At 43.6% G+C, this 18,270-nt stretch overlaps 1 protein-coding gene across 1 annotated transcript in view; it reads right to left on the bottom strand.

Moving 5' to 3' along the window:
* LRP1B (LDL receptor related protein 1B) overlaps positions 1 to 18,270 on the bottom strand; it is a 796,682-nt gene that overhangs the window by 64,072 nt on the left and 714,340 nt on the right. The window contains exons 70-74 of the mRNA XM_066621533.1: positions 16,737 to 16,843; positions 15,006 to 15,138; positions 14,201 to 14,323; positions 11,916 to 12,038; positions 3,996 to 4,133 (exon numbers count right to left, since the gene is read on the bottom strand). Coding sequence (XP_066477630.1) covers positions 3,996 to 4,133; positions 11,916 to 12,038; positions 14,201 to 14,323; positions 15,006 to 15,138; positions 16,737 to 16,843 — 624 coding nt within the window. The remainder of the gene's footprint in view (positions 1 to 3,995; positions 4,134 to 11,915; positions 12,039 to 14,200; positions 14,324 to 15,005; positions 15,139 to 16,736; positions 16,844 to 18,270) is intronic.

Raw genomic sequence — 18,270 nt, forward strand, 5'->3', positions numbered from 1 at the left:
CATCTCCTCCTCAGCAGCCTCCCTTTCACACTTAGTGCATGGTAAGACATTGCAGGTGCATAAGGTCACCTTTTGGGTGACATCTGGAGGCTCACAAGAGCTCAGCTGCATCATTGCCTTAGAAACATGGTCACAGTTGGCTCCCAAAGGAGCCCAACTAGCAACTGAGCTTCTCAGGGTGTTCTGGGAGTCTTGACCTATTTGCAGACAAAGACAGATATTTTAGTGACAGGAGTTGAAGGTGAAATGACATGGCCAGCACCCATAGCGTGAAGCCTAGATCCAGACCAGCCTGTCTAGTGCCTTAGAAATCAAAGCCACCCAGCAAGGTAAGGTAATAACTTACGAAGGTGCGGAATAGCAAGGAGGGCATAGTGAAAACCCAGTTCCTCCAAGCTCTCCATGTTGGGTTGGACTGTCATTAGCCTTTCCATGTGCTATATTTTGACCTGAACAAAGACTTCTGGAAGGTTTTTGTTTTTCATCTCACTATAAGCTAAAGAGATAAAGAAATGTATTTCCACAGCTATAGACTGCTTGGATTGGAAAGCTTCCCAGAACTTGGTCAAACAGGTTTAGGCTACACAGTTTCTTTTCTTCCAATATGCAGCAGCATCACTGAACCTGTCCACTAATTCACGGAGCCTTACAAATCCCTTCTTGGGGATGTTTGCTTCATTCGCTATGAGCAGTTTTTTTGTGTCTAAGATTTGAACTATCAATAGATTTAAATGAGAAAGCATTCTCTGCAAAAGTAAAAAGGCTTTTGAATGAAGTAACTTCCAACTTACAGTACATCCAATGTACTGTATGAGACAGTTGTTGGGCAAAATTGCCAGCAACTGCTGTCAGAGATGGGAACTCGACTTGTGTTGACTCAACTCGAGTTGCTCAAACACACATTTTTTAACCACTTGAGTTGACTCGAGTCATGGACATTGCTGACCCTGGCTCAACTTGCAACTCAGGGCCAATGACTCTAAAAAGAGTTGGGATTTGAAATGACTCAAGTTCCTATCATGAGTCCCTATCTTGTGTGTGTGTTCTGGCTTAATATTTTTTTTGGGGGGGTTGTCACTTCCACATTGCACCGAAGACCTCGTGGGCGATGTGGAAGCTGGACTTCATTCAGACAGCAGTGGTAGACATGGTGGGAGGAGGGTAGATGGTTCCAGGAGGCAGGGGCTGGGGATTTGAAGGGAGGAGGAATGCTTAAGGTTTTTTTTTTGGCTGTGAATTTTTGCTCAAGCAAGTCATTGACTCGAGACTCAATTCATTTCTCAAAATGACTTGTGACTTGGTGCAAAAGACTAAATTTCTTGCCGATCGAGTTGCCATGGTCATGCACTATGACTCAAGTTGAGGGGTCATTAACTCAGGACTCCACTTGTGACTTGGGTTCACTGGTTACTTTATGGCAGTTCAGGGATAGGGAATTCTCACCCTTTTTGATGGCAGGAAGTCACAACAAAGGCAGGTATTGCTACAGCCAGAACGCTGCAAATGACTGGTTAAGCTCTCCTGGTATGCTGGCATGACTATCCTGTAACAACCATGTGCCAGTGGCATCACCTCTGTTCCCACCAGCACTTCTTGGTGCCACATGCAATAAGTCTATTTAATATTTTTAAAGTGCTTTCTGAGTGCATAAAGTGCGTCAGAGGCACTTGATATAGTCTTTACAACATCCCTGTAAGCTGAATACATCTGCCATCCCATACACACTGGCATGGCTACATGCTATGGACTGATAGGAGATAGGATTGGGCTGTTAGCCACTATGCCATACCAGGTCTGTTATGGACAGGGACTTGCTACAGTCTCAATTGCCACACAGGAGCTGCTGGCAGTTTTATCTAACTAACCATCTCACCAACTGTCATAACATCCAAGAACTGCGAATCATGTATACTGTATTCATATTCTGAGCCTATCTTAGACACTCGCCTAAAAGACAATAAATTTCTGCCAATTAATCAGCTAAGATAATTTCCTCGACTTATCTGTGGGTCACTCAGAGGTCAGGGCTGTTCAGGCTCATCGAAGCAGCCAGGAGAAGCCCAGAGGAGAGCAAGAGGACAATGCAGAAAGAATTATAAGCCAATTAGTCTCCAAGGTGACCAGCTTTCAAGGCAAGCTGCAGCCAAAGTTAACCTTTGCATTTCTCCAGAGAAGAATAAGCCAGGGCTCAACACTTCCATTTCAATCAAGTAGGCCTCGTTCTCTTTGGCAGGATCACACCTGACCCTTCTGCAACTTAGTTCTATTTTGCAAATGTTTGGCAGAGACCTGGTTTTTTAAAAAATACCAGGATGTAATCCTCATTTCCATTTGAAACAAAGTCAGCGGCTACAATTCAGTGCACCACTACTTAAGAATAACACACATCAAAAGCAATGGGTCTACTTATGAGTAAATTGGGTTGCAATTATGTGTAGCTGTGCTTGCTCACAGTCATTCCTTGTTGCTTGTCTCTCCACTGTGAACTGCACACTCCCAGTTATGTGTTATATGTTATATGTAGAACCTCTAGCTTAACACACCAGGCACCTTAAAAAAGATTTGAGTAATGGTTCTAGTAGTATGTTGTATACAGTGCACTTACTCTGATAGTGTTTACAAAAAGGATGCAAAGTCCAGAATTAAAAAGTTAATGAATAAAAATATATCTTATGATCTTTTACTATATTTTTAATAAATTAGAGACTGTACAGTTCTTAGGTTGCAAATCCTGGTAGGCTATTTTTCAAGATCTGGCCTTGGGTAAAATCAGACAAAATTTTAGTCAGACACCCTCCTAAGGTTAATCCCCCTCCCAACTTATCTGAGGGCCACAGAAAATTCCATGATTTTGGCTCAAAACCTGCCCTCGACTTATCTGTCACATCAACTGATATTCTGGTATCTACAGTAACCACTAGCGCTCTTGCCTAGTGAAGCAAGTGAAGAAGACAAAATCCACAGTATTAAAGGCATGCAACTAGGAGTTTGGGAACCACTGCAAGGGACAAAGGCAGCATCTCCAGGATTACGCCGCTCCCAAGGACAAAAGGTGGAATTTTACTTACCAGGACAAGTGCTGTCCTCCTGGGGGGTGCAGAGAGCCCAGATGCCTCCGCAAGCCTCCGACTGTCTAAAATAGCACTTGTGACTCACTTCTGATTTGCTATTGCGAAATCAGAAGTGGGTTGTGATAGCTGTTTTTAGACAGTCGGAGGCTTGTGGAACCCTATGGAGGTGTCCGCAGGCTCTCCACAGCCCCCAGGAAGCTGGTGCTGCTCCTGGTAAGTACAAAAAACCCTCTTTTGTCCCATGTCAGCGGCATCCTGTCAACAGTGTTGCTACCTTTGCCATCGCCCCACCCCTTACGGGAGCAGAGACAGGGCATCCCTGGGTGGGGAGTCATGACAATCCAGTTTGGAAACTTCTGCTTAAACCCAAAACAACATGATCCACCAATGCACAGAAAAGTAAAACCAAGTCGAAATGGTTCTGAAAAGAGGATAATAGCATGTCTCTTTGACAACAGGATGTGAGGGTGATCTAGCTGCGACATCTGTAACCCCATTGATCACTAGGGTTGATTTGACTGATCTGGCTGGCTAGGCAGGTGTCCCCTCCTCCCTCACCGTTCCATGTGCGTCCCTCCCGAAGCTGAGCACTCAGTGGAAGAGGATGGCCATCTCAGATAGAAGGAATGTATCGTTATTTGACAATAGTAATTTAACTGCAGCAGCACAAACATAAAACAAAACTCTAGTTGCAAAAAAGGTTTTGCCCTATCAAATTGCCTCATTGGATGGTGGCATTCATTATTATCCCAATCACACTGCACATATATAAGCTATAAAATACTAGGTTAGGTTATTCTCTGTTCACGTTCATGCTAATTTAAGAGCCATAAGATTAAGCAGATTCTGTGCAACAGGACGTATACCGGAGTAACAGTTTCTTCCATAAAAATAAAATGTAGAAAGTCTCTGAATCAAACTTACTTGTTTTGCAGCCTTGCTCATCTGAGCCATCTCCACAATCATCAAACTGATCACACTCTAGTTCCACAGGTACACACTTCTTATTGCTACAAGCAAACTCATCTTTTTTACAAGGTCTTGCTTTGTATGTAGTTTTACCTGCAAAAAGTTACAATTGTAAAAAAATAAACTTCTTATATTATCAGAACAAAGAAATATAAGATTGATGTATTAAGGACATAATCCTGCTTTGCAGGTGTGGGGACTATCAATGTATGCATAGCAATGTGCAAGGACACATCATAACAATCATAGGCATGTTCCTGTTAATATATAGGCAGAGACTAGAGCTGTGGCAGACAGGAGCTCAGCCTCCTCGTGCTTGTGTAACCACTCAAAAAGTGATTGTAGCACATGCAATAACCATGAAGGCTAGTTTCCTTGGAGTATGTCAGATAAGGCTCTTCATCCCCTGCCTGAATGTCCCTGCCTTCAACTAGTTACTACAATTTCCACCGGGTGGGAAAACTAAGGCAGAACATTGGAAGTGTCCTCTGCTAGTAACAGATGGAGTCAACCCCACCTAGAATTCCATAGATTTCTATGGGGCAAAAGTCTATCAAAAACCAGTGCTTCAGAGTTCTGTGTTTTTTGTTCCATGTTAGTTATTTACTTCCCCATTCACTGTCCATTTTTCTGTCTTGCTGCTCCTTTGTGGAGTAATAACCCATTGGTGCTGCATCAAGTCACTCCTTTTCCAGCCTTGATCTGAGAACCACTGTGCCATCTAGCACCAAGTATCGGCAACATCGCACAAACCACTTTCTTTTCCAGATTTATCTCTGTCTTGCCAAGTGCTACCAAAGCTAGTGGGCCGGCCTGTTTCTAGGCTTACCCCTTCCCTTTTGCCCTCAGTTCAGGCTACAGAGAGCCATTTCCAGCCACAATCTTTTGCCACTGCCTGAACCACTAAAATCTTTCTCTGTTCTCTCCCACTATTTCTCCCCATTTTCCTTTCCTCCTCTTTTTCTTTAACATCCCAAAACTTTCCCTTCTCTCTCTCCTTCTAATCGCCTCATATCACTTTCTCCCCATATTTCCTCCCTTTTGGCTCTGCCCCTTCTCCTTCTTCTAATTGCTTTCCCCATGGCTTCATTTTGTGTGAAAAGTTAACTTTAGAATTTCCACTGTTCCACACACTGATTAAGTGTGTGTGAGCTAGTTCAGCTAGGCCCAGTTTGAACCTTTTTTTTATGTCTATAGATTTTCATGGCCAGCATGGCCTCTTTCATGAACTCTTTGTTTTTGTTTGTTTGTTTGTTTGTTTGTTTGAGCACTTCAGTAAAATTTGTGCACCTTCACTCTTGTCTCCATTTTTCTTTCACCACTAAATTATACAGTCCCATGAATGGCCATGACACTGGAATCCTGCACATTATTGTTTTTCCCTAGTGTGCGCGTTACATTTTTTAAATGAACATTACTGGTAACACTACCTTGATCCTATAATATCCTTTACAGGGTTGCCACTTTCTGGAAAATCAGGGAAATTGGTCTGAAGTCAGGGAAAGTCAGGGAAATTGTGATCAAAATATATTCAAGCAGTAGATTTTTGACCTGCTGCTGCAACAGCATGATCTGTACTTGTAGCAACTGGAATAGAGAAGTAGCAGAATACAAGTAAAGCCTAATGATGCCTTTTCCCAGCTCCACCTTTTTCTCAGCTCCACCTCCAGCAACCAGCCTAATGTCCTTGTTAAGCGCTGTCTCTGCATGATTTCCAGTGTCTGCCTGTAGCATTTGCAAAGCGAGGCTGGTTTAAATGTTTAGCAATATACAAACTTTAAACATCTAACTGTTTTCATCCCTACCTGCTAGTACTGCATTTAACTTACATATAAAGATAAGCATGTTTTTGGGTCATGCTTGTGTATGGAATGGACTCGTCTCCTACTAAAACCAGCACAGAGTTGCAAATGAGTTTTGCTGCTGTTGGATTTCACAGACAACTAGCACTTTCTACTCTGCAGCATGCAAAGTAAATTTTGCAAATGTGATTGCTTGTTCCTGCTGGAGTTTACAGAGTAGCAGCTCTCTCACCCTCTTTCCTAACTTCTCCCATGCATAATGTTGCAAATGAGGGTTGTCTGCTTCTCTGTGATATGTGTAAGATTTGGGCTCAATTGTCTAAGTCAGGGGTGTCAAACATAAGGCCCAGGGGCCGGATGTGGCCCGTGGAAACTTTTTATCCCGCCCTCAAGCTCTCAGCTGCTGAGCACTGATGAGGTTCTCATGAGGTGTTACTGCTGAAAGAACAGCCCACATGAAAATTGGGCTCTCCCATATCTTGAAATATGATCAAGATTTGTGTATTTTCTCTTCTGTCTTTTGCAGCTAATGAGTTCTTAAGTGAGAAAAAAGTGCTTACTTTTGGTTATGACTTGCGTAATGACATCACTTCCTGCCTAAAGACATCATCTCCGGTCCTCAGCAGGCATGATGAATGCAGTTTGGCCCTCTGTATGAAATGAGTTTGACACCCCTGGTCTAAGTTGTGTCTAGGACTTGTTTGTGAGCCAATAGTCATTAAGTATTGTTAGAGCCAATAGGCTTACTGTTGTTGGGCAGAATTAGAGATGAGCCCTTGAGAATTGGGAGGGGCTGAGGCAGGAGATTTTAGTGCTGAGTGCAAAAGGACTTGAGTGCCATGTGCAAAAACGCTGCAGTACCATTGAAGGAAAGGTAGAGGGCTGTGCAGAGCCACTGGGACTATAAAAGGGGTGCACCAGCACAGAGAGCTCTCAGACCACCAGGAAAGAGTTGCTGAGAGGAGTGTCAAGATTGAGCTCTGTAAGAGAGAGACTACTGGAGAAGGAGCTGGGAGCAAGCCCTGAAGGAAAGATTACCTAGGAGCCCCGAAGAGGAGTTGAAGACAGAGCTCTGTAGGAGAGCTAACGAGAGAGCTGCTGGAAGAAGCCCCTGGGGAAAGCCTCTCGGTGGAAGAGAGAATCAGGAAAGGAAACATCCACCCAGCCTTTGCCTGGCTTGCCTCAAGTCCTGCTGCTTGCCTGCCTACCTCAGGTCTTGTCTCAATTGGGGGAATTCGAAACAAGGTCTTTTCATTCTCAAGGCAATTTTCCAGGCATTTTCAAGGCGATTTTCACAATGGAGAGAGGTGAAAAGCGGTGTGCCCAAGGATCTGTCTTGGGACCAGTGCTTTTCAACCTCTTCATAAATGACCTGAAGACAGGGTTGAGCAGTGAGGTGGCTAAGTTTGCAGACGACACCAAACGTTTCCGAGTGGTGAAGACCAGAAGTGATTGTGAGGAGCTCCAGAAGGATCTCTCCAGACTGGCAGAATGGGCAGCAACAATGGCAGATGCGTTTCAGTGTCAGTAAGGGTAAGGTCATGCACATTGGGGGGAAAAAAATCAAAACTTTACATATAGGCTGATGGGTTCTGAGCTGTCTGGCAGATCAGGAGAGAGATCTTGGGGTGGTGGTGGACAGGTCGATGAAAGTGCCGACCCAATGTGCGGCGGCAGTGAAGAAGGCCAATTCTATGCTTGGGATCATTAGAAAAGGTATTGAGAACAAAACGGCTAATATTATAATGCTGTTGTACAAATCGATGGTAAGGCCACACCTGGAGTATTGTGTCCAGTTCTGGTTGCCGCATGTCAAAAAAGACATAGTGGAAATGGAAAAGATGCAAAAGAGAGTGACTAAGACGATTACTGGGCTGGGGCACCTTCCTTATGAGGAAAGGCTACGGCGTTTGGGCCTCTTCAGCCTAGAAAAGAGGTGTCTGAGGGGGGACATGATTGAGACAAACAAAATTATGCAGGGGATGGACAGAGTGGATAGAGAGATGCTCTTTACACTCTCACATAACACCAGAACCAGGGGACATCCACAAAAATTGCGTGTTGGGAGAGTTAGAACAGATAAAAGAAAATGTTTCTTTACTCAGCGTGTGGTTGGTCTGTGGAACTCCTTGCCACAGGGTATGGTGATGCCACAGGCATCTGGCCTGGACACATTTAAAAGGGGATTGGACAAGTTTCTGGAGGAAAAATCCATTATGGGTTACAAGCCATGATGTGTATGTGCAACCTCCTGATTTTAGAAATGGACTATGTCAGAATGCCAGATGCAAGGGAGGGCACCAGGATGCAGGTCTCTTGTTATCTGGTGTGCTCCCTGGGGCATTTGGTGGGCCGCTGTGAGATACAGGAAGCTGGACTAGATGGGCCTATGACCTGATCCAGTGGGGCTGTTCTTAGATTCATTGATTGGGTCAGGTTCCATTCTTCCTTATAAAAGGTCTCGAGCCTGAATTGGTGTCAGTGGTCTTTCTCACGATCCTGTACAACATCTAGATTGCAGAAATGCCACCTTCTTTCTTGCTACTTATCTGCTCATTACACTTTTTGGAACCAGAAAGTGAAAATGAAACTTTCCCAGCTTTGGAAAGTTCCTACTTGCCAGAAAACAAATCTGCTAACATCTTGATGTCAGGCAGGTGGTTCTATGTACGGCCGTATCTGAAACCAAATTTTGAAGATGGCTTCCAAAAGGAAAATTTTTAATATGCAGTGGCTGGATTTCAAACTTCATTCTGACTTCGTTCCATGGCTATCACCAGTTGCTGGAGACAAATGCAAAGGTTATTGTGAAGTGTGCTACAAAACCTTTGAACTAAGTAATATGGGAATTAGAGCTATGGAGTCTCATGCACAAGAACCATTATTACATCAAAAGAACCTGAAAATTAAATCATGTCAACAGTTCATCGCAATATGTTTGTATCTTGGTGTAATTTTTGGTACAATTGCAAAACAGATGTTGCTGCAGTTAATGTTGAAAGAAGCTGATATTAAATCTCTTACTTTGACAAATATTTTTGCAGTTGCAACTTGTGCAGTTGTAGAATGGAACATTTCATTCAGCCTTGAATTAATGCAACACGACCTATTCATTTTTAAACTTGTGGTTATATTTGAATGGTGGTCAGGGAAATTGACAAATGTTGGTCAGGGAAAGTCAGGGAAATGAAAAAAAATTTTAGAGGCAACCCTGCTTTAGCACTGTTCGAAAAGGTACTTTTTGGGTACCACACACTGTGGTCATCACTCATATGATAGCCTCTGTGCCCCTATCTTACCAAAATGAATATTGTACCATGTTCAGTGTAGGGGACATGAAATAAGAATTAGATAGGAATGTTGACTGACTTGGTTGGCAACCTTCAGTCTCGAAAGACTATGGTATAAGCTTACAGCACCTGGTATTCCCATGCGGTCTCCCATCCAAATACTAACCAGGCCTGACCCTGCTTAGCTTCCAAGATCAGACATGTGCTGGGACCAAGGAAATGGATGTAACCCTCATCCACAAATTTTGTAACTGGAGTTTGTTTCGCCCCTTACGCTGGAACTGGTACCCACAAATTCTTCTTATCTTGCTCTGTGTCGTAGCTCCACTTAGAGCGCAATCCTAACTTGTGATGTAAACAGGCAGGCCAACATTCCTGTGCTATATCTAGCCATGTTTCAGGCAGCCGAAGGCACAGTTGGGGCAAGGGGAAACATTTTCCCCTACCCTGGGAAGAGCCACTGCAGTCCCAATCCGGCTACTTGGATCCATGCCACCTCCAGAGGTGGCACAAATCCGAGCAGCCTGGGACTACCCTGGGGCACCCAGGAACAGGGTCAGGATCTGGCATAACTGCTGGTTCCTGGACTTGCCTCTTGCTCCCTGCTTGTCGGCCCCTGGGAACGCACCACCGCCCACCAAACACCTCCCTCCAGCCTCCTCACACACACCCCCAATCCCTGCATTGGCAGAGCTCTGCCAATGCAATTCATCTTCTCCCTGGGGCCCATGATGGCACGAGGAGGCCGGCGCACATCCATGTGCTGGCCTATCTCCCCTGCGAGTGGCACAAAAATTCTTTATGGCACTTTTACAACACTCCTGGGCTGGTGCAAGGGGCTTGAATCAACCCAAGTATAGGTTTGGATTGGGCCCATAATGAGCCAAATATGGGGAATTTACTTTCTGGACCAGACGTCATTGGGACAAAGAGGTAATGGGTGGTTCAAGCAAGTAAGCTAAATCAGCAGTCCAAAAAGATACAGTCTGCAGGAGTGGGGGGAGTGATATTACCAACACAAACTGCTTTGCCCGCAGCCCAATCTACTTGAATAAGCAACTGGGAACTTCTGAAAGATAACCCAACCAACTGCTGCAGAGGCTGTGGTCAACCAGTCTCATTCACCAGGGATAAGAGATGCTACCAAGAGATCATTAAGCAATGCGAGAATGCAAAGCACAAATATAGACCCTATAAACATAGACCCTATGGCAAGGGAGGGTGGGTTGTGGCTTCAACTTCAAGGCCTGCACCTACACAAAAGAGTTCAACTTGGATCTGACCATCATTAGAACAATATGTCAACATCAAAGATGCCAAGTTGCATAGCCTATATCTTACAAACCTTCTTTCCTGCCACCTACTAATCCAACTAACTGCTAACCTCTTTAGCCTTATACAGTTTGTTCTACTCCTTGAGCAAGTGCAATATCAGGGTTGTATCTGTCTAGGCCAGCCGCTGAACACTCAGTACAGTGACACTATGGGAGATTAGTGGGTGTGTCACGGAAGAACCTAAGGCAGATCTCTGCTCTATGGCCTCCAAAAACTTGGCATGGACACTCAAGAACATTTCCTTACTATACAGAAGCGGTTTTCAACTGCTGTGCCCTGGCACACTGGTGTGCCGCAAGGCTGTCTCAGATGTGCCACAGGGCTAGAGGAGACAGGCAGCGGCTGCACGTGTGGGAGCATAAAAAAAGGAGCAGCCCCCAGAGGGGTTTCGAAGCTCCTGCTATTGCTGGTGCCTGCCCCATGCGCACTGACTGGGCAGCCAGCCACAGAAGCCTGGAGGAGCTCTTGGATGAGTTCCTGGTGGGCAGGAGCCATGGAGTGAGAGTGAGCGATCCAGAAGGCAGGAAGCAGGTATGGAGCAAGCAAGCGGGCCAAGTGGGAGTCTGCCGAGGCCACCAACCAAAGGACTGGCTGGCTGAAAAGGATCCTTGAGAGACCCTTTTCCTTGCCTGTAAAGCCCAAAGTGACCCTCCCTCCACTGACAAGGCACTTTTTGGTTTTTAACAGTAAGGGCATTGGGCCACAATCCTATCCACACTTACCTAGGAGTAAGCCCCACTGACCATAATGGGGCTTACTTCTGAGTAGATGTACAGAAGCTTGGGCTCTTGGCTGCACTCTTTTTCTCAAATATATGAGCAGGCAATTGACAGTACTCTCTTCTCTTCTCCCCCACCCCATCCCCTCCCCTCACACATGCACATTCCCCTCTCATGCCATAATTGCAGTTAACACCTCCCTTAGTGCACCTCCCCTGCTCGTCCCACCTTCCAAAGTCCGGAATCGGTTGCCTCGCATTCTCTCTCTCTTCCCTCACTCCAGTTGAATCCTGCACTTGTTTCAGTCACATCTCCTCACTGCCTGTCACCCCACATTTCTGCAGTATGAGCTCGGTCTGAACTCTCTTTGCCAACACTTTCTGGCACTTCTGATAACAATTTGATCACCTTACTTCAAAACATTATTCCTCCTTTCCAGAAATCACATACACTTCCCTCTCCAAGCTTCTTGTGAATGTCTTTAATTGTCATGTAGTGATCTAATTTATTAGTTATAATAATTAAATTGTTACATAATAATTTAATGTAATTTAAAACTATTAGCATGCCTTGACAACTTCAGTGCCTTGTCAGTGTGCCATGAGCTGAAAAAGATTGAAAAGGGCTGCTTTACAGGTTTCCACATCTGGCTAGGCCAGGGACAGCATGCCTATGCAGCGCTGCTCATAAAATACTTTTTTTAATGTAATCCAAGCTAAAATTACCTACCACAGTGATCTTCATCTGAATCATCACCACAGTCATCGATCCCATTACAAATCTGTTCATGTCGCAGACAGACTCTGTTGTTTCTGCATCGGTATGGCCTTGTTGGAGGACATGGAAATTTTACTGTAAAAGAGAAAATAAAACATTTGTAAACAAAAATGACTTTAAATTTATTCATCTGCTTCCAGAGATGCAAAAGGCTTGATGTGACTTTGTATTTAAAGTGACTTTTACTATAAACACATCCTTTAAGTTAATGCTATGTGGCTTGATTTGGGAGAAGAAATTAATGCTGAGACTCAATTCAGCACCAGGTGTCAACTGAAGCAAACTTTCTTGGAATAAAGTGGTAGCGGACTGGATTAAGGTGTAGAAATTGAAACTGAAGCCAGACAAAACAAGTGTTGTCTTGGTATGAAAAGCTGTGATGCAGGTATTAGATCAGCAATCTGTTCTGAACGGGGCACTCCCCGTTTGCAGCTACAAGTTTGCAGCTTGGGTACCCTGAATTCCTTGCTGCTCCAATTGCTACTCCAGTGGTTGCAGTGGCCAGGGGGACTTTTGTCCACCTTAGGCTATTGCACCAGCTGAGTTCAGACCCAACCACAGGAATCCAACATGACTTGTGACATTGTAAGCACAATCCTAAGTGCTCGTTGGGTTGGTGCAAGTGCCTTGCGCCATCCTGGGAGGGTCACAAAAGCACCGTAAAGCATGTTTGCGCCCACTCTGGAGTCAGCTGCGCCGGTGCAAGGATGTGCATTCAGTCTTTGCTGCACCAAAGCCAGGTAAGTTTGCGCTGGCTTAGCTTGGACAGCGTGAGGGTCTGGGGGGGGGGTGTCTGGAGGAAGCATGTCAGGGTGGGGGAAGTTCAAGCAGGCCTGTGGGCAGGGGGGCAGGGAACAGGAGGCAGGGCTGGGATCCTGTACTTATGCCAGATCTTAGCCCCTTTCCCAGGCAGCCCGGGGCAGCTCCAGGCTGCTTGGATTTGTACCACCTCTTTAGGTGGTGCAGATCTGAATAGACCCACTGGGGCTGCTGCAGCTCTTCTTGGGGTAAGGGGAATTATTTCCCCTTGCCTTGGGCCGAGCCACAGCCAGCCCCAAACTTATGCTGGATACAGCGCAGGCCCACCAGCCTGCCTGTTCCAGCACAAGTTAGGAATGTGCTGTGTGATTCAATTACTATAACATGTGCTATAAAATGCTGCCTATGAAAACTGTCCAGAAAATGCAAAACACAGGAGCAGTTATGGCCATGGGAGCTAGGCAGTTTTGACTCTTCCAGACTGTTGTTCATTCAGCTAGACTAGTTGCCAGTTTGCTTTGGGGCAAGATTCAAGATGCTATTGACCTTTAAAGTTATTGCATCTTGGGGCTGAGGTACTATAAGGATCACCTTTTCTTCCACATCCCATACTCTAAGGCAGGGGTGTCCAAACTTTTTGGCAGGAGGGCCACATCATCTCTCTGACACTGTGTCTGGGGCCAGGAAAAAAGAATTAATTTACATTTCAAATTTGAATACAGTTACATAAATTTACATAAATGAATATATTAGAGATGGAACTTATATGAATGAATGAAGGTCTTGCAATAACTCAAGTCCTATAAAAGGCCCTGCACATAGCAAGGCCAGCCTTTCCTTCGCTGTGGCTGCTGTATCACAGTCGCGAAACAACAAGCAGTGGAGAGAGCCCTTGTCCCACAGCTTACACGAGAGGTTGAGCAGTCGCCCTCAGGCTGAGAGCAGTTGAGTAAGGCCAGCACGGGCTCCAGCAAGTCTTTGGAAGGCCAGAGGCTCGTTGGAGACTGGAGGCTCCCCATAGGCCAGATTGGGAGTCCTTCAGGGCTGCAAGTGGCCCCTGGGCCGGGGTTCAGGCACCCCTGCTCTAAGGTAATATGGAGGACTATTCTGCGGCAGGGCCTACTCTGTGATGCCACCAAAACTATGGAACTGCATTACAGATTGAACCCTCTCTGTTAGATTTCCAGTGTGGACTGAAAATTGATTTATTCCACTCACCTTTTATTTCCTCTTAAATTATGGTTTATATTAGTGCTATTAATTTAACAATTAGAATAATTTATCTATTGTTTAATAGTTTTTGTATTTTATCTTCTATATTGAGTTGCTTTTTATCACTGTTGGCTTCTTGGGTTACTATAAAGACAAGAAGAACTGATCCACAGGGAAAGAGTCAATTATGTATGGAGATGAAGAGCCTGAAGTCATTCAAACCAACAGCAGCAACATTCTGGACATGAACACAAAGGTAAGCTTACCACATATTTCAGGGAGTTCATCAGAGTTGTCTCCACAGTCATCTTGCCCATCACAAACCCAAAGATAGAGTTTACAGAGTGAATTGTTGCAAAGGAATTCATCTGCTCTACATATATTTCCCCCTATGAAAATAAAATAACAAAAGCAAAATACAATACATCCTCATGCTTTAAACATAGACATATTATATTATTTTCTATACAATGTGCTACCGTATTTTTCCCACTAGATAATGCCTGTTTTTTGTTTGAAGCTAGTATAAAGTATCCAAATTCTGTATCACTTACAGCCCAATCCTATGGGCTGCCCCATAACACAGTAACTGTCTTTACTGTGCTTGCTGCTGACAGCCATTTTGGAGCAGTAGCCATCCCAGATTCCCCAGCACTGGAATGTTGGGGGTTGAGCAGGCAGTGGGCAGGGAGGGGAACAGGGAAGTTTCTGGGCAAGCAGGGCAGGAGGTGGATCCTGGTGAAACCAGCATGTGCTAGAATCTTATAACCCCATCCTTTCACCCATTCTGTGAAGTAAAGAGACTGTGTGCTTAGACGTTTGCATATTCTCAGTTATTCAATATTGTTATAATGACATAAATGGAGAAAAATTCAACAAGCAAAGTGATTATCTCAATTGAATGCTGAAATATCTACTGCTGCAGAAACATAAAAAAACTAGAATACCTGATTATTTTTCTATGAAAACATTAGTACTCTTAAAAAAAACAAAACTGTCTACTTCTCTAAGAAAGCAAACACTTTATCCCCACTGTTATTAAAGAAAAGCTAGAAAAGAAATGAATCTTACCTTTATCACAATTTTGTTCATCACTGCTATCCACACAGTCTTGGATTCCATCACAAAGCCATCTGATAGGGATACAGTGTGCCTTATTTTTACATCGAAACTGATCTTCCTTACACTCTGTTACACAATCCATCTGTTTAAATACATGTACATACTGCAATATTTATCAGCTGGAATTATAGAGCTATACACAAAACAATGAAAATTCAACCATATTTACTAAAATTAAATCAACATTTTTGCTATCTCATGATGGAAGAATTTGGTTCCAATTGTAACCAAAGTTACCAATATTGTAACCAATAAAAGTTACAATCATTACTGAACTGAAATAATTGAAATTGCAATCATTGTATTATGAATGAAGGTCATTGGATTGCATTCTAAGCATGAGCCCTGTTGCACTTGCAGAAGTTATCTTGCCCACACCCTCCTCCCTACTGCTAGTCCTTGAAAATCCAGTTCGAATTGGCTTCTGAAGGTCAGGGATTCTTGAGAATGGTTTGAGATGTGACACTGGGGTCTGCAGTGGGAAGAAGGAATCCCCAGCAAGTGGCACAGTGCTCCACTTGTAGAAGGTGATTCTCACCAACTGTATTTCCCCAGGATACAACTCATACTAGTTTCAAGGGACCCCCAATCCTCAGTAATTGTCTTTTGGAAAGTTCAAGGAGCTTCAGTAAAGGGAAGGGGCTAGAAAATTTTGCTTGGTTGTGCAGTGCTGTGCTTGCTCTGCTTGGAATACAGCACCTAAGCCATTTTTGCCCTTAGTCTAGTGACTCTTTATATATGCAAATATGTATATAAGTCAGCACATAGCAGTACTGTGTACATATGAAGTCCCCCACTTTGCCTGATTTCTTTACGAATTTATTGCCTGCCTTTTTAATTTATATCATCAAAACAGGTAACAGTATGAGCAAAACAATGGTATCGATATAAAATGTTAAATTTAAACAATAAAAAATCCACAGAAACCAAAATCAATATACAGTCGTATACCATTTAACAACAGGGAGCAGGGCTTGACACTATGCAAAGCCTCTGAAGGCGAGGGGAAACTCCGCTTCTGTCACCTCCAGTGGCTTTTCTAAGCCTCCCAGAGGCAGTGCGCATCTGTGAGCTGCCTCTGTGGCGCTTAGAATGCTGGAATCACATGAGAGACATGACTTCCAGTTTCCTCCAGGAAGCCTGAAATCATATCTCTCAGGCAATTTGAGCATTCTGAGCCTTGCAGAGGCAGTGCATGGATGCATGCTGCCTCTGCGAGACTCAGAAAAGTCTCCAGAGGTGAAGGGAGTGAAGGTCATCTCAGCTTCAAAGGCTTGGTGGGTGCAACCGCCTGACCAGTAGCAGCTGTCGCATATGCAACCTGATGTCAGCAGGAAGGTCATTAAGGGGCACTCACCTGTAGAAGAGGAAGCAACAATTAAAGCAGCAGTTCTAGATATCTACAGTGCAAGTTTTTATCTAAAAGGGAAAGGTATCACAGCTGCCCACAAAGAGCTGGCCAGACAAGTCCACAGTTTGTAAGCTATCAATGAAAGGCCTTGGTGTTATATCAGTGAAAAATTCAGCTGCCTCTTCATTGAAGTAAAAGGAGAAGTGCATTATGGACTGAGTTCTGTGTATGCAACAGTGCTGCAGGTCTGAAAGCAAATTCTACAATACCTATTACTTCAGATTAAGTTTATGACCAAAATGTTAGATCAGGTTTAATTAACTACTTACCTCATCAGAACCATCAGCACAATCATATTCTCCATTACACCTGAAAGATGCTGAGATACATCCTCCACTGGCACATACATACTCACTTGAAGAGCAGGTTGGAGATGCTATTTCAGACATATAATTGGAATTAGGCAGATACAGTGGACTAATATCTTGCTGTACTATTACAGTTGGGATGCTTAGTAAAGACAAACTCCACTTAACAGAATCAATCAATAGAATCAATTTTCTTATGAAAGAGTTTCACTAAATTTTCCAACATTAGTGTAGTTACAAGAAGTTTACTTTAACTGCTCACTTCTATGACAATTAGTAAATTATAATAAAAATCACCTAAATCAGTCCTCTAATGGGGAAAAAAAGAAATAGTAAACAATGAACTGCTGTCACTAAGAATGCTCAGCAGCCATTAACAAATTATTTCAGATCACTAACCTCATCAGTCCCCTTTATTCTAAAGGGGACCTAAAGAAACTATAAAGGGGACTAAGGAGACTGCTCGAAAAACTCTCTAATGTTCAGTTTGATGCTGATGATTAGGTTTTATCTATTCTTTTTATTGCTTTTCTGTTGTTTGGATGCTTTATAGATTTTTGGAACTGTTTTTATTGTGCCATTTGTTTGTTGCAATTTTCATTGGATATGTGTAAACTACCTTGACAATGTTTTAATTATAAGGCATGGGTTTGTATCCTAAGGCAGTATGTTAATGAAGCCTCTTTTGCACAAGTTGGGAGGAGGGATTTTTGCAGACCTTTCTTTCCGTCTACAGTTCCATGCAACCCCCAAGTGTCTAGTCCTTAGGGTGCCCCAACCCTCAAGAACAAATTTTGGAGGTGCAGGAGGCTGTAGAGGAAAGTGAAGATTTGATTAAAATCTCCTTTTTTTCTTCACAGAGGAAAAAAAACTTTAGGACACAATCCAGAGTACTTAAAAAAAAATTAAGAAAAGTAACAGAAATTGCATACTTATTTCAGATAAGATGCAGTTGGGCCGTCATCCATCTTCTGTCAAATAAGCAGGGCATTTCCATTATCTTTTCCATTACTTTACATGTTTTCATAATTTATTGTGGAAAAATTAAGTACTTTAAATTTCAAAATTTAAAAAATACAATAATTTGGATGATTGGAGGTCAAAAAAGTCAAATGATTAAAATGGTATTACAATTGTATTAAGGGTTTCTTACATAGTCACGCAGACATAGACTTTGATGAGGCCTCCTCTGAGAAGAGGAAGAAAATCAATTACCAGGAGACCTTTCCAACAATGGGAAGTGATTCCTGGAAGCCATATCACCTGAGGAACAAGAGCATGCTTCTTCTATATATGACCATTCTAGCGATGGGGTTGAGCAACAATGCCCATCAGTTAGACCTGTTTCCACAACCAAATTCCTCCATCATTCTCAGGAATGAATGTGATGTAGAACATGGGTTGAACTGCAAAAACAGAGAAGGCGCATCCACCTGACTGCCCAGGGCTTACCAATCAATGGGGCAACTCTGGAGGAAGAGGGAATGAGCCAGAG

The sequence above is a fragment of the Tiliqua scincoides genome, chromosome 1, assembly GCF_035046505.1.
Source record: "Tiliqua scincoides isolate rTilSci1 chromosome 1, rTilSci1.hap2, whole genome shotgun sequence".
NCBI lineage: Eukaryota > Metazoa > Chordata > Lepidosauria > Squamata > Scincidae > Tiliqua > Tiliqua scincoides.